Source organism: Ziziphus jujuba, chromosome 1, assembly GCF_031755915.1.
Source record: "Ziziphus jujuba cultivar Dongzao chromosome 1, ASM3175591v1".
Classification (NCBI taxonomy): Eukaryota; Viridiplantae; Streptophyta; class Magnoliopsida; order Rosales; family Rhamnaceae; genus Ziziphus; species Ziziphus jujuba.
Genome location: NC_083379.1, coordinates 43,019,732 through 43,031,592, shown reverse-complemented (window position 1 = coordinate 43,031,592; position 11,861 = coordinate 43,019,732). Strand labels below are relative to the sequence as shown.

Here is an 11,861-nt window from a genome sequence, read left to right as displayed (position 1 = left end):
CTCTCATATATATATATATATATATATATATATAGTTTGGTAATAATAATAAACTCATATTTCAATTGTAAGTATGAAAGCCTATTATCAAATCTGCTACAAGTATAATTAACCTTACAAAAATAGCCAGATTCGAAAATTACAGAATGGCTGAGAAAGGCTTTTAAGGTCTAGTTTATTCTTTATTTCTTTATTATAAGCAATACATGCAAAAAACAATATTCTAGTGACTTATATTTCTGACCACTGAGCCATAATATCCATGATTTATTTATTTATAAATATACAACTTAATATTAGGTATGCCTAATTTATTCATTTAATTTTTTTTGTTGGTTTTACTATATTACATATTACAGTCTAAAATATAATATAAAATATGTCCAATGTAAAACAAACAAAACAAAACATCAAACAAATTGTGCTGGATAAGTTAGTCAAGGTGACAATATATATATATATATATATATATTTTTTTTTTTACAAATATCAGACACACTTCAATTTATTTGCAAAATGCGGCTAGTTTTCTATGTATAATATGTAGTACGATTCTCAAGTATTCCGAGTTTCCTACCGCCAAAACTTTTATATTTTTCAACTTGTGGATAGTTCGAATTTGAAATTTCTGTTTTCGCACTTAAAACGCTGAATCCGGGTTGATCTTCCAGAGTTCCACATCGTTGTTCATCCTCTCCGCATTTGTATTGCATTGCTTATGTCTAATGCCTAACACCCAAAACTGACATACAAAAACACACAAATTAAGCAAATCCAGAAACCGCCGAAATCCCAAAGCTATCAATACAGTTACACAGAAACAAAATTGAACTTAAAAAAAAATATTTAATCTAGCGCTAGGAATCAATCAGTTTTTTAATATTTCAAAAATTCTTAGCATTTTTTTTGTTTTTTTTTGTTTTAATTTTTGGAAGAAACTCAAAAAATCACTAATAGAAAAAGAAAAAGAAAAAAAAAAAAAAAAAGACTCTGCGGGCTGCTTCTGTGTTCTCGATGAGTCAGGTAGCTTAGCTATGTGACTTATGTATGTCGTTTTAAGTGTTCTGGACCCTTTGAATTCTATATACAACACGAAAATTGCGGGGAAAATGTTCAGAAATCGTCAGCTTTGGACATGATGGAGAGCCGGCTTGGCCTTGGCTGAAAAGCAGCTCGCCGCCGCTGCTGGTGAGAAGACGGCCTAATCAGTGCCGATAAAGCTCTCCTAACCAAGTCACCTTCCACTCCTCCGATCCTCACCAGCGAACTCGTCATCGCCGATCTCCTCCAGTTCAATCTACTACTGGAATGCTGCGACACCGCCGTATGATCCTGGACGTGAAGTCCTCCATTATTTCTCAAAATCTTGTGCAGAGAGCATCGGAACGAGCCACGGTAAGTCGTCGGCGAACACGTGGACGTCTTCTTCTGATTGGACACCACGCCGCGGCTGCCATTGCCATTTTCATTTCTGCCGCCGCCGATGCTCTGCTTCCTCATAGAGATCGAGCGACCAGGAGATGTAGGACGATCGATCGCGAACCGCACCGACCGAGACGACGGGGCAAAACAGAGTCCGTACATTCTCACACGTGTGGGAGAGGAGGAGCGCGTGTAGAAGGCGGAAGAATGGGAGGAGAAACTCGAGCTGGACGACGACGCGAAGGCTTTTGAGGACGAATTTGGGGAGGACGACGAAAACCTATTCGATCTGGTTCTAGACGAAGAATGCGAAGCCATCTTCGTAATTCGTAATTCGTATCAGTTGATAGAGAGCGACACAGAGAGAGAGAGAGAGAATGATATTCTTTTGAAAAGAATGTATCTGAACTTGTCAGTGGCGCTTAACTCATTGGTAGTTTCGCCAAGCACAGAGCGAGTGAAGAAGGGCGTATATATTACACACAAGCGGGTTGACTAATAAGATGGGCAAGGTCGTAATTTGGAGCCGTTATTAAGGGTTGTCTAATACGCTCTAGTTGGTGAACCTAAAGACAGATGGAACCGGACGTGTGTTGGGGTTTCACTTTCGTGAATCGTGACCTGGTGTTGTAATTACTAATTAGCCCCACAAATTTTAAATGTTTGCCCGCTGCTACCCATTTCTTGATATTGTTTTATTTTTATTCATATTTTTAAGAAGCGCCAAAATTAGCGCTTTCATCATGTTGCTACCCATTTCTTGATATTGTTTTATTTTTATTCATATTTTTAAGAAGCGCCAAAATTAGCGCTTTCATCATGTTGCAGTTGATGCCTTTGATGTTATTAAAACGGCAAATTATAAAATAAATAAAAGAAAGCCATAAAAACTAGTTGTTCAAGCACTTGGTGACAAATGGCAGGCGAATTCTCATCTGGCTTGCTTGGTTGTTTATGACATGACAATTCAGATTTTTCTAGGACAATAATTTATGACGATTTAATTTCCAATCCACCAACACTTACACATAAAACCTGGGCGATATGATACCAGAAGGTCCCTTTTTTTTTCCAGCCAAAAAAAATAATAAAAGAAAGAGCTTTTGGGTTGCCAACTCCAGTGGTTTAGTTGAAAATAATTCAGAAAAAGTCTCGTAATTGTATTTTCCGAAGAATTTGAATTTTTGATGTCAAACTAAACTGGCTTAACTAATATCGGTACGGTCCATCCAATTAACATGACTTTTATACACATTAATACATACCTTTTAAATATCTATTAAATCACGGATTAATGTAATCAAACGAAAAAGAAAAGTTCGAACAATAGATACAAAAAGTAAATTGTTATTACAAAACATGAAAATTTTGTTTGAGAGATGATTAAGCAGCGCTCAAACAGTTCTCCCAAGTTCCATATTTTGAAGCTGCCTCCACCACTCTGCTGCGCATGCTCCGAAATAACAGCTCGAGCACAAACATCCCAAGTCCTTGCTATCTCACCCAGCGGCATTGGCTGCGAAAGGCTCCGTAGAGATATGCTAAACCTTGACTTGGCTTTTACTGAAATATCTTCATATTCCTTGCTGTCAAAGTAGAAGATATCATAATATCAATTTCTGTATTAAGAATCTGGCAGAGAGGTAGAAAGAGGTGAAAGAAAATGCATCATTAAATTTACCCCTTGGCCTTCATACAGTTATTTTGAAAAATGACCCCCAGAAATGTTATTATCTGAATTAGATTCTAAGTTGTGATTGTTTTAATCATATTTTTAAATGGAAAATTTAGATAGTTATTGGAAAAATAAACGTTCATAGGTAAAAATTCAATGCAGAATCGTGAATCTGATATATATATATATATATATATATATAAATATATATAGCACATTGCAAAGAGCTAAATCTGGATCACTGAAGTGCTACAATCCAGTATTTATTAGGCCACAGGTAGTTTTTTTAACAAAACTCTCTTTAAACATCCTTTTCCATCACCAGGCTTTGACTAAATTTTAATGCTCAATATAACGACAAGAAGAAGACCGAAAGAAAGCACAAATGCCTGACTTCCTTACCTGACTTCAACAGGAAATTTGTCCAAGAGTATTGGAGAGCAGTTGGGATAATTTGTGGGAACAAGCAATCTTAAAGGTTGAATTGGTGACTGCATAACAACAAATGCAAAGTAAATTCACGAATACTGCATTTGAGACATAAATCACACCAGAATGTTTGAGAACCCACCATTTGAGCTGAAGCATACTGAGATTTCAAGTTGGGACTAAGAGCCACGGCACTGAAAGAGCACTTGACAATGGTGCCTTCACCCCCTTCAACAGCACCAGCAGCAGCAGCACTTGGATCAACATCTTCATCACTAATATCAACAACCGTGTCTATGAGTCGCTGATTTATTTCCCTTATTTCTTCTAAAAGGGCATGATTAGCCTGCAACAGGATACCATAGGGTTGTCATGTGGTGGGCCTTCTGAGTAGATGACAAAATGCACCGGGATGAATGTTACTAAACGAAATTTATAATGGGAAAAAAAAAAGATAGTCTTGCATGATTCTGCTTCAGATCAGAACCATAATAACACTAAGATATGTAACAGTGCCATTCTCCTATAAGATGCCAATTTCCTTGAACAAATATTTATTTTAAAGCATGTTGCTCTGCATGGTTCATACTATCTACAGTATCTATCAAATTAAAGTGTTACAATTTTCTAAATGTAGGATGACAACCAAACAAAAGTTGTCATGCTTAGGTGACTTTCAGGTATAAACACAATACCTCAATCCTAGGCCTCTTGACACCAGATGTTGCTGTAGACTCCAGGTCAGATGTTTCTGAACCATTCAACTGCTTAAAACTATCATTTATGCTACCAGCCGATGACACGACATTTAAGGGCATGGCACTCGTATAGCGCCTCATTTTCCTTGTCCCATTTGTTGCATCCTGAGTGATAAAATTTCTTGCTTGCAGACGACACGATGTCAAGGCAACCAAATCTTCACCAACTGCAGCTCTAGATCCATTACCCGGCGCTGATCCTGCTATCCTATCAGTCATGCATACAACTGAGCCAATGTCACTGACAGAGGCACATAATGCCTTTTGTGACATTGATTTTACCTGCAATGTCAAAACAGTATAGTATATATCATTTGCCATTGACATGATAGGAACAAATAGAAATAAAAAATAATAGTAAAAGCTGAAGAAAGAAACTTAGATACTGTCTTTTCTATCTTATGTAAGAGAAATCATTTAGCACTATGAAAGATTAGAATTCAGAAAAAATATCTCAACTACCGCTTTGATCAAACGTTCGAGAGGCTGCTCTGTAATGGTTGACTTGCCAGAAACAGATGCTAAAGTATTACCATGAGTGCCATCTGGACCACTATACTCCGCTAGCAGAGGGGAAGCTGATATTCCAGGAGTGCCAATGGCAATAGAGGAGGCTGTTACACCAACATTTGCAGTTTGTTGCTGTCCAATATTTCCAGTATTTGAAAGTGAGGAAACACCTGACATGGGTTTTTCAGGGTCAGGCATAGGGGATGGTGCCAAGGGAGTTGAAGGTGATGGGACAACAAAAGGTGAGTTGGCAGATTGCAAAGGAGTTCCTGCTTTTGTGAGAGATGTGAGCAGGTTTTGCTGGTCAACCTGTGGAGAAGAATGCTGTAGTATTTGAGGAGATGCAGCCTGAAGGAGTTGATTTGAAGGGATAGGAAATGGAGATCCTGATTTCAATGGTTGATGAGGATAAGAAGGACGCTGACCAGATGAGACATGTTGTGGAAAGACCCCCGACTTAACACCCAGACTCTGTCTCATCTTCAAGTCATCATTAACTTGATGAAGCTGAGGCATTTGCTGCTGGTGTGGTGGCAGCTGTCCAGTCAGCTGCTGCTTTGTTTGCTGCTGTAATTGCTGTTGCTGTTGCTGCTGTTGCTGCTGCTGTTGTTGCTGCTGCTGTTGCTGGTGCTGCTGCTGAAGTAGTTGTTGTTGCTTCTGCTGCAATATCTGATTCTGCATTTGTCGGTGTTGAAACTGTTCTTTTTCTTTTATGTCTTCGGTCCAATAAGTCTAGTTAGCTATTTAATCTGCTTATTTGCTCACAACCATTTGTATATTTATTCACCAAATATCTATATATATATATATATATATATAATATAATGTACTCTTTTAATCTTTTTGATACCCTAGAAATTCAACAGACCATGGAAAATGGTCAAAAATATCCATCTCCCACCTCATAGAACTCTAATTGAATCCGTTTCTGACGTAGTGTTCTGAAACTTCTATTCTTGTTCTAATAGACAAGGCATCACTTTTGATCATATTTGTCCTACTTTATTCTTGTTTCTCTCTAAGTAGTCAGTAGTCTTTTAAAGCAGAATAATAGCAATTACAATTCCACAAGTCTCTTCTTCTTCTTCTTCTGAGTTCTATAGTTTACAAATTTATTTTAGAATGGAACATGGTGATTGATAAATACTGCTCTAGGAATCAGCCTTGCCTCATTTTTATGTTTTCCTGATTTTATTTTTTATCAAACATAGATCTCATAAGTTAGTGGAATATCTTCTCCGGAACAAGATCTTCAGCCTTATCTTTTATTTTTCTTCTGGCTTTGCCATATATACATATATACAGTCAGTCTATGGTGTGGATGGTCCTCGTACGGACCACAGTATTGGTGACGGTTTTTCATAATATTGGTGACAATTTTCTAAAAAATCATCGTTAATACTATGAAAAACCGTCACTAATACTGCGGTCCTCATGCGGATCGTACTCACCATAGAATTTCTGTACATATCTATATATATATATATAAATATATGATACTATAAAAACTGATTAAATTATATCAATAGTGTGCCATCTTGTACTATAAAAAGATCAGTTCAGTTCCTACTTGGGTGGTTGAAAGGTACAATCTCATCTGGAATTTCTGGACGTGACATTTTCTTAAAAAAAAAATATTCTACCTTGAAGCTCAGGAATGCTATTTAGAGTAGATACGCAACAAAATCTCATAATCATGTTCTTCATTATCGAAAACTTGTCCAAAACACTGGGAAAGGGAATCCGGGATGGAAGCACATATCCTAAAAATGAAGGATTTGGTTAATAATCTTGCAGCAGCAGGGGATGATGTATCTGAAACTGATTTGATCTCCTATATATTTGGAGGACTGGAACCAGATTATGAGCCTATAGCAAACATCTTAGGCATAAAACCTGAGCAATTTACAATTGAAGAAGCGCAGAATCATTTAATTGATTATGAAACAAAACTTGCTCAATTACATACATTGGTGACTATTAATTTGGGAAATAGCTCGTCTGCAAATTTTGTTTCTGAGAAGTATCTTCATAGTCGTCAAACCGATGTTTTCAATCATAATATGAGCTATATTGTTAAAAGTTGAAACCATGGTGGTATGACTGGAACTGGTAATGGTGGAGCACAGTTTTTTGGATCTAATTCTGTGATGATTTCAAACAATATGTGTGCTAATATGTCTTCTCTTGATGAGAGACTCGAACAAGGCTTTGTTGACCGAAAATTACTAATGTCAGAGGATTTAACACAGGAAGAAACTACTATAATGGTTCAAATAGGCAAGAATATAACAGGTAAAGTGGTGATCAATATAGACAAGATTATAGAAAATCTTCATTCAGAGGAAGAGGAAGAGGCTTTGGAAGTCAATGTCAACTTGGAGGCAGATTTGGACGTACGGCACCTGCATGTTTTTACAACAAGGATATCAGCCTGGTAATGCAGTTTCTGGTCAGACTGGGAATCAATTCTCAATTCTCAGGAGGTACACCTATCATTGATGATCAAATGGCTAATATGACTTATTTTCCAAACAATTCTGGTTATTCTAATATTCATGCACCAGGTTTTGGTTTCACTGCACAGTCTACTCCTCAAATGTACTTTCCAACTCTATTGGACAACCAATTTATAATCTAATTGCTGGAAATGCAACTGTGCCTATATAATCTCATTCTGCAGGATTTGGTCAATGCGGGAATCTTGGTTTTAATTAAGTCAGATCTGTTGCAGAACCTTCTTGTCATAATCAATTTGGAAAACTACAAGCTAACACCAAACACTTCTTCAATTTCCTTGAATTGATAAAGAAGTCCTTGTTGATAAGGCAGGCTTTGTAGTCTTTTAAAACAGAATGATAGCAATTTTACAATTCCACAAATCTCTTCTCCTGGGTTCTGTAGTTTACAAATTTATATTTAGAATGGAATATGGAATTGGTAGATAACTGCTTTAGGAATCAGCCTAGCCTTATTTTCATGGTTTTCCAATTTTATTTTATTTTTATCAAACATAGATCTTATAGGTTGGTAGAATATCTTTTCTGAACCAAGATGTCCAGCCTTACGTTTGATTGTTCTTTTGCCTTTGCCATATAAATGATATTAATTCATATAAAAATAATCAAAAACTGATTAAATTATGTCAATAGTGTGCCAGCTCTTAGGATCAGACCACTAAAAATTTCATGACGGAGCCCAATCACACGATAAAGCTAGCTAGACACCCGTCAAAAACAACATGTCCTATAGAAAGAAGAAAGAAAGTAAAGAAGATGCTGTAATTGCTGTTGCAATTGCTTCATTTGCTTCTGCCATTGAAGAAGCTGTTGCTTCTTCTGCATTACCTGCATCTGTAGCTGTTGATATTGTTGTTTGAGCTGCTGTAACTGCAACCTTTGCTGTTCCTTTTGTTGTTTCAGACCCTGGCGTTGAAGCATTCAGGAAGTTGATTGGAGGGTATTCATGTTTGGTTGAAGCACATTAACTCCATTCTGTGAATATTTGCCTGCTGAGGAGCACTCACAGGATTTTGTTGCATAGATCCTAAGGCAACCTGATCCATTGAGTTTAGTGAATTTCCTTGTCTTAAATCCAGATTGGAATTTGACTGCAGTGAATTCTTCATATTTTTCTGTGTTGATGGAACCTCGGATGAAGAAGACGCAGAATTCTGTTGTAAGCTTGAGATGCAATTCTGCTTCATTGTTGCAACAGAACTGAGTACATTTGTTGATGACAACTGAGGGTTCAATTGGATTTCATGAGATTTCTTATATTTTTTTGGGTCAATATTTGGTTTTCATGAGATTGAACTGGGTTCATTTGAGATTGTGGCTGCTGCATGGATTGCATATGAGGTGGTGGTAGCTGTCCTTGCTGCAATGAAGAAACAGGTTTCCTTCACCTATTTAAACTGATGAAATTTACTATTTGCTTCTCATACAAAGGCAATTTTTCCTTGTGACCTAATGCAATGTTACTTCTGCTAAGCTGTAAGAACGCCGTAGTTCAGTCCAACATAGCCTTAAATAATTCCATCTTCTCAAGATGTTCTGTTTTTGGTTGTTGAAGAGAATCATGCTGGCAAACAAAGAATTTAAAACATGATTAAGCAAAAAATAATATTGGGTCAATATAAGAATCCATAATATATATATATATATATATGTATATAACTTTTAATCATATTTATTAGTAGCAGTCATGGGAAAGGGCTTTAACACAGAAAGTATACCAACCCTCCAAAGAAATTCGAAAGCAGATCCAGTCCTCAGAACAAGCAAAAGTCGAGAGATTAATCACATAATGAAATATGTAAATAGATAACGTACCTGCAGCAATTTAACAGCAATTTTCTGGGACATGTCATTCATATCATCAGAATACATGTCCTTCATGCTCTTCATCTGCAAATAAATGTCGTCAGTAAGAAAGAGCTCATCAATCTCTAACTTTTACACATGCCAAGAATTATAAAAGAAACTTGAGAGGCATAAACATGTTTGTATATGCCTCTCAATTTCACGTAAATTTTGGGGTAAATTTATTTAGAGAGTTTCTTTTTCACTTAAAAAGAATTCATATTCTCTACTTTTTGCTTAAAAACCACCAATTTCCTACAAAGTGTGTGCTTTATTCGCTACATTTATATCGTAATGGTTTATTATACTTGAATTCTTGTTCCATTATCTATGATCGTTCCTGACAAAGCCCAAAGACAAGCCCTTCCCAAGCCCCATAAATCTTGCCTTTTATGTAAAATCAGTCTAAAGGTTAAGTCATGGTGTCTTAACTTTTGATATACTTCTTCTTTCCAGTCACCATCATTTGCATGTCCTGTCTGGGCCGCTGAATCTAGAGAAGCTACGAAGATGCAAAAGTATGAAATGATGCAATTGAGTCATATGATATTTTATCATGGAGGTAATAACTAGAAAGATCTTTAACTGGCAGATCACAAATTTTGAACAGTGGAATGAATTCAGTGTACAGAACAATCAAAATAAAGAAAAGAACTATGCTGCAAGTGATTAATATAGGTAGAAAATGATTTGTAGATAGTGGAACAATAAGCAACAGTATTTCACAAGAACATGAAGCAACAAAATGATAAAACTTCGCTACAAAACTATAAATATAACCAGTTGAAGCATGGTCAAGAATGGACCATTTACTTCTCCCACATCCAAATGGAAAATAGAGAACTTAAAATCTCCAGAAGTTGGCAGTCATGTCTAAAGAGTCCTTTTGACCATGCAACATTGCATATCTAACACAAGTCTAACTCAAACTAATATAACATTGTTGAACATAAGTTTTTGACAATTTTAATAGTTTGTATTAAAAGGGTCACTTGAAATATCTTAGTATAAAAAATAATAGAATTAAATATCCTTATCAAAATTTATCATATAAGCTTATCAATGATGCCGGTGACAAATAATTATGAATATCTCCAATAGTACTATCTATTTTATAAAGCATAATTTTTAAAATAAATAGCATATTAGAGAATTTAATAAAATAAAGAGCTTAATTTTTTATCTGACTTTAATGGTATTTTTTATCATGCTCATTAAGTTTTCATTTCCGAATAAATAATTGATATTCACTTTTTTTTTCACTAATGGTTTCTCTCTTTATATATATATATATATATGAAATCAAATAAATTATATTAGTTGTGCATAGAAAAATATTGGTCTAATGATTGCATGCATTAAAATTTTATATAGAAAGTGAGTATGGCTGTCTACATTTGGAGAGTCCAGTCTTATTTTTTATTTTAAATTTTCAATTTAAAAAGTACATTTATAAAAAGAGGTTTAATTCTTTAAAATAAATAAAAGAATTTTTAAAGAGTCTGTTGGATATGTTTTAAGACTAAAAAAAATCTACCTAAATAACCAACAACAACAAAATAAAAACAATAAAGCTAAAAAATTACGATAAATTGAAAAAAAAAATGCAAAAGTCACAAACACAAACAGATGTTGTACCGCCCATTATATTGAACAAAATATATCAGATAAAGTTCGGATAAATTTTGAAACAAAATATGCATAAAAACAAAGGCTCTATAAATTGAGGATAAAAGTATACCTTTTGCGGTTTTTTTTGCGCCTAATCTTGCAAGAAACGCACACATTATTTTTTTATATCTATCTTCTCCTACTGGTAACATATTCTAAATTATGTAGTTAAAGGCTTCTCATATACTTAAATTTATGGCATCTCAGTAGCACACATCACACAAGACATCAACTAAAAGCTGCTTTGCCATTTTTTTTTTTTTTTTTTTAACATGAACTAATAAGTGTTATATATATATATATATATATATTTATTTATTTATTTAAATTTTGGTATTACAATATGATTTCATTATTTTTTTCATAAAATTAATATTTCTCTATTAAAATTGTATTAATTGGAATAAATTTTTGTTTTTGGTAAATTAAAAAAATGCTTTTTAATTTTGATTTATTCCTCTATAATATTTATAATATTAGCAATGTAATTTTAAAAATTAAATACAATATAATTTAAGTAAAAATAAATAAATATTTTGAAGCAATTTTGGCATCAAGAACCAAAAAAAATTAAAAAAAAATATTTAAATTTTGGTATTACAATATGCTCTCATTATTTTCTCATAAAATTGGTATTTCTCTTCTAAAATTGTATTAATTGAAATGATCTTTTGTTTTTGGTAAATTAAAAAAAATACTTTTTAATTTTGATTTATTCCTCTATAATATTAGCAATGTAAATTTAAAAATTAAATGCAATATATTTCAAGCACAAAAAGAAAATAAATATTTTGAAGCACTTTTGGCAGCAAGAACAAAAAATAAAAAAATAAAAAATAAAAAATAGGTTTTTGACATTTTTTGAAAAATCGTTGCCAATAAGGAAAAAACAACACTTTTTTAATAAAAGCGTTAGCTATTATAAATATTTTTACTAATACATTTTAAAAATAACATTAGTTATTATAAACATTTTTAGTGATACTTTTTAAAAAAGCATTGTCAAAAACCTATATATAATAGTTGATACTT

At 34.0% G+C, this 11,861-nt stretch overlaps 2 protein-coding genes across 2 annotated transcripts; both read right to left on the bottom strand.

The window, feature by feature from the left end:
- Positions 1 to 247: 247 nt before the first annotated feature.
- Positions 248 to 1,884, bottom strand: LOC125420625 (uncharacterized). The gene has a single exon (XM_048467287.2). The coding sequence runs from the start codon at positions 1,738 to 1,740 to the stop codon at positions 1,114 to 1,116; it is 627 nt and encodes a 208-aa protein (XP_048323244.2). The 5' UTR covers positions 1,741 to 1,884; the 3' UTR covers positions 248 to 1,113.
- A 719-nt stretch (positions 1,885 to 2,603) lies between these two features.
- On the bottom strand, positions 2,604 to 5,493 carry LOC107425213 (mediator of RNA polymerase II transcription subunit 15a-like). The gene is given in 6 exon segments (XM_060813944.1): positions 2,604 to 2,845; positions 2,847 to 3,008; positions 3,500 to 3,588; positions 3,669 to 3,872; positions 4,222 to 4,566; positions 4,747 to 5,493. Coding segments are annotated over 6 exon segments (1,569 nt in total). The 5' UTR covers positions 5,476 to 5,493; the 3' UTR covers positions 2,604 to 2,805.
- Between the last annotated feature and the right edge of the window lie 6,368 nt (positions 5,494 to 11,861).